This window comes from Limulus polyphemus, unplaced genomic scaffold (genome assembly GCF_000517525.1).
Source record: "Limulus polyphemus unplaced genomic scaffold, Limulus_polyphemus-2.1.2 Scaffold8956, whole genome shotgun sequence".
Lineage (NCBI taxonomy): Eukaryota > Metazoa > Arthropoda > Merostomata > Xiphosura > Limulidae > Limulus > Limulus polyphemus.
The window spans coordinates 20,769-25,553 of record NW_013674566.1 but is presented as its reverse complement, the minus strand read 5'-3'; the positions used below and the strand labels follow the sequence as shown (position 1 = coordinate 25,553).

General features: G+C 30.3%; 1 protein-coding gene across 1 annotated transcript; it reads left to right on the top strand.

Annotated features, from left to right (window-relative positions):
• The first annotated feature begins 286 nt into the window (after positions 1–286).
• On the top strand, positions 287–4,482 carry LOC106475667 (gamma-butyrobetaine dioxygenase-like). Its single transcript, XM_013936345.2, has 4 exons — positions 287–524; positions 1,780–1,916; positions 2,533–2,664; positions 3,599–4,482. Exons 1-4 carry the CDS (start codon positions 324–326, stop codon positions 3,669–3,671), a joined length of 543 nt encoding a protein of 180 aa, XP_013791799.1. The 5' UTR covers positions 287–323; the 3' UTR covers positions 3,672–4,482.
• Positions 4,483–4,785: the final 303 nt, after the last annotated feature.

Below are 4,785 nucleotides of genomic sequence, written 5' to 3'. Positions count from 1 at the left end.
AAGAAAACATTGCTTTATAAACCCAAGGACTTAATAAATAATTGATATTTTTGATTATGAAAGTATTGTAATGTTTACTGATAATCTGCCAAATTTTGTTAACATTAACTTACTAATTTAAAAGTTATAGTATAGCACAAAATGGTTACGAGGTCAGTCCTAGGTATCGAGCCTGTGCTGAAAGAGTTAAAGAATGTTTAGATCCTATAAAGATTTTATATCAAAAATAAAACAAAACTACTTTGAAGTAATTTTTTTAAAACTATCATGCTTCAGAAAGTTTTTTTTTTTCTTACTCTGGGTTCTTTTGAAAACATGAAATTATGTTTTGGAATTTCTCTTCAGGTTTGCAGATGCTGCATTGTTTGAAAGCCAGTGATTCTAAGCAGATAGGAGAAGATTTTGGAGGAAAATCTTTCTTTGTGGATGGATTTTATGTTGCTAGGTGGTTAGAGGACAACCACCCTGCTTCATTTCATGTTCTTACTTCAACCCCTGTAACTTTTGCCATCAAAAGCCATTCAGTGAGTTTTTTGTAGTATACGAGTCATAGTAAAATTGGTAAAAAATGTGTTTATAGAAAGAAAAAGGAGTGTTCTCTTCTTTTTATTTGTTTTTCTTATCAAGGCACAAGTTTGTTGAATTATAAGTAAGAACTGAATGAAAGTAAAGAAGGGTGTTTAATAGTATATCAAACACATCATGTATGCTACATCCAGTGTTATGAGGCCTTTTGCCCTGGTTACCAGGACTCTACAGGGAATATGACATTTGTAGTGTTGGCTTGAGATGTTATTTGTATTATCAACTTACTTGACAACAACTATTGCAGTTAGAATTGCATTAAGTTGGAGAAGTGTGTGATATAAATGAAATTGGTGAATTAACACATCAGAAATAGGGTAAAGGATTTATTACCACAAAATTAATCAATCAAAGACTCCATGTGTGTGTCTTGGCTCCCCAGTGGCACAGCGGTATGTCTGCGGACTTACAACACTAGAATCAGGGTTTTGATACCCGTGGTGGGTAGAGCACAGATAGCCCATTGTGTAGCTTTGTGCTTAATTACAAATAAATAAATAAAACATGTGTGTAGAAAAGTATAGAAAGAAAATGGAAGTAGACAAATGATATAAGTATCCAAAATTAAAATGGGGCAGACTCCAAACAGTTATGTACTTTTAGGTTATTTTCCCAACAATTGTGATATGTGATTTATTACAAAATCTAATTCACGTTTGATTTCTGTACCATAAACAGAAGGACCTAAGAGTTCAAATAAATGCATTTCTCCCTCTCACAACTTGTGATAGTAGGTAAATAAGTGTTGCTTTCTTTCTCAGAGGCATTTTTTTTTAGTAATGAATATTGTTGTGCATCTGATTAATGATTGCAGTATCGTGTTTATTCAAAATTTTGGTTGTCACAGTCCTTCTGGTTATTTCAACTTATTCTTCTGGCTCTCTTATTGATGTAACCAAAATTACAAATGTTATAAGCTACGATATGAGTCAAACTGAAGGAAATTTTCAGTTTAAGACACTGAGGAACAGTTGAATGGTACTTCAGAGGAATAATTTAATTTTTCATTTTTAAACCTGAATAAAGTAGGCAAATTCAAAATTGTTATTTATTCAGCTCTTATGTTGTCTTTTGAAATTTTATATATTTGTGCATATACACATGTAGCTACTAATTTGGTTAAACATGTAGGTGTTTATAAAATAATCTTGAAATTTTTCATGTGAGTAAACAGTGTTTTGCCATTTTCTTTAGATGAGATACAGCCAGACCATTCCTGTGATCTGTGTAGACAAAGATGGGGAAGTTCAAGAGATTCATTACAACAATCGGACTTTGGCTCCTGTTCAGCTTCCTTCACACTTGGTGATGCCATTTTATCATGCCTACAGGTAAATTCAAATTATTATACTCGTACGCAGGATATATTAATTCTCTAACAAAATTCAAGTTAACATTTTATTTTTTTCTGGCCGATAGTATTTGCTGTATATCACTATGTAAACTGATAGAAGTTAATGTCTAAGTGGTAGGTTTTGTTGAATATGAGGTCAAGCTCATTTTCATAACATGGGTTGTAAAAGCAAGAGCAGGGGGTGTGCCAGTCTTGGTTATTCTAGCACTGCTTATTGTGAGTACATATGTTATTTTATTTCATAACTGTAAACTAATTCAGCTGACAAAATTGAGGGGGGGCTTGAGAATTTGATGATTTAATTCTGTGTTTTGACCTTTGTGTATACATACTTTCAATTTACAGTGACTAATACATTGTAGTTTATGATGTTTATAGGCATGCATACAAAATAAATGTATATGAAGCTCATGAAAAGATTACTTGTATGTATGTCACACAATGCTGAGCTTGTGACCTTTTGTAAATTAGACTGAAAATTGCTAATGTTTCAGCATTTAAGTGTTGATCAATGGTATACTCATCTTATTAAGTATGCATTAGTGTTTTTCTGTACACTTGATGCCAAGATATTTAGACTCATTGTTTACTAGGTTAATAGCTCAGAAAATGAGAGATCCTCAGTCTCAGCTATCCTTCAACTTGGTACCTGGTGATCTTGTAGCTTTCAACAACCGCAGAGTTCTTCATGGACGCACAAGCTTTGATCCTTCAAAGCTGCAGAGGTGAGAGCAACAGCTATTATATAGTAGTTACTACTTGAGATTTTATACTCCATGAAAGTTTTGATAAATTCTAAACTTATAATCTGAAAAGTTTCTTTCCTAACCTGTTAATTATTTATTGCTTTTATTTCCTCACTATGATTTTAAAATTAGTTTGTTTTTTTTTACATGGAAGTATTTGAAATTAGAGGCTGACAGTAATTTATGTTGACATTCTCACATAATGACATTTGTTTAAACTTTCATGAAGGCTTCCAGTTATTATTGTAATTTTGAATATGATGCATATTTTAATTTTGAAGTTACTGTTTGTTTATGGACTCAAGCTTACAAACCATGGAAAATGATTTAATCCTGTTATGTATCAATTATAGGTTACAATTTATTTCTTAAATAAAGCAATTGAGCTGGTGATGTGTTAATTATTATGTGTGAGTGTTAATTATTATATTAATTACTTATTTTTTACCAATAACTGAGATTTTTATTAAAAGGACAGAATGAATTAACATTAAGCAGCTGATTGTGGAGTGCAAGAATACAAAATGCTAAAAATTATATTTAATTAACAGACAATGATCAGTTTGGGGTATTTAACTAATATCAGAAATTTTGAATTGGATTCTCTTAAGTACTGTTCCATGATTAATAAAATGTGAAAGAATATAGAGTCAAAGACACATCATACAAATAAGTATTCTTAACTTAGGTTAAATCTTTAATTAACAAAATAGGCCTATCTTTTAGAAATTAAATTAAAAAAAAAGCATACACATATGAAATAAACACCTCGAGTAGGAGCTGTAAGCAAGCACTCTTAACAAACTATTTCTTAGTTGTTTGTTTTAATTAATAATTCTTGTTAACCAGACAATAGGTTACCTTAACATTATGCACTTCTTATAATCAGTTTTTTAACATATGCTTCTACTAGGCACCTTCAAGGATGCTATCTAGATATTGATGAAGTTTTCACTCGATACCGGTCACTCTTGCCTGAACATTAGGAAAATATGCTGCTCTTCTGCTTGGTCTGCAAAATCTACTCATTGTCCAGTTATAATAATAATATAAATTTTACTTAAGATATTTTATATCATAGTAGTAGAATATTCACTGTTTGAAAAGGGCATTTTTAATTGAGGTATGGGCAAATTATCCTCTTTCTTTTAGTGCTTGCTGACATTAAAAGTAAGGTTTCTTAGATTTTATTTGAAGGGTATCACTCTTTCTTGTATCTTGAAGCTAGATCACTGTGGTTTTTAATATCTGTGAAAAGTACTTATGACAGAATCAGTACAGATATCTTAAGTGTATTAGTAAGATCTAGTTTTAAATCAATTCAGCCACAAATTCAAGGACCGGAAGAAATTAAAATGAGAAAATACGGGTCATTTAGTTTCAGTCGATTCAACACCTGCTAGAAAGTAATACAAAAATTTGATTTACTGAAGGTTCTATTAAACTTTGCTGATTTTTTAGATGTATTGTTTTTTTTTTGCTTGCCTGATATTAAGTTTATTTTTGCCAGTACATATTTAAATTTTAAAATCCATAACTTGCAAACACAAAGATCTGTACCAATGATGATTTTAGGAACAGTATTATAAGTTGTGTGTGTGAAAGTAAAAGAAAAATATACTTTCTATCTCTCAAAATATTTAGAGTAGTTGTGAATTTTATGGTGTATGATTGGTTAATATTTTAAACAGATTGTAAGTACAGAATATTGTGTAACCAATCAAAAAATATATATGATGATAATATAACTGCACACAACTTTTCAATGTTTAAAATTAAAGAAAATGTATTCCTCCAGTTTGTTTTGTTGTTTTTCAATTATGTGTGGTACAGAAACTTTTATTCAGTTTGAAGGAAACAGACATTGAAAGAAGCATACAAACAATGCATTTTTTAGAAAGTGGATCTGTAAAATATTAACTTGTAGTATCAATACAAACTATTTTCAGTTTCAACCTAAACTTCAAGTTGTGCACAAAATAACCATTTTATACCTGTACACATTCATTATTTACACACAAAATGAGGCAATTTTATTTTATCAAATAGTTTTAGTGTTTTGTAGATAGTGATATATATATATATATATATATATATATA

Coding starts and splice junctions, on each gene's coding strand:
- LOC106475667 (XM_013936345.2), top strand. CDS start 324: ATGTTTTGGAATTTCTCTTCAGGTTTGCAGATGCTGCATTGTTTGAAA. Junction 525..1,779: donor TTGCCATCAAAAGCCATTCA/GTGAGTTTTTTG, acceptor CATTTTCTTTAG/ATGAGATACAGCCAGACCAT. Junction 1,917..2,532: donor CCATTTTATCATGCCTACAG/GTAAATTCAAAT, acceptor ATTGTTTACTAG/GTTAATAGCTCAGAAAATGA.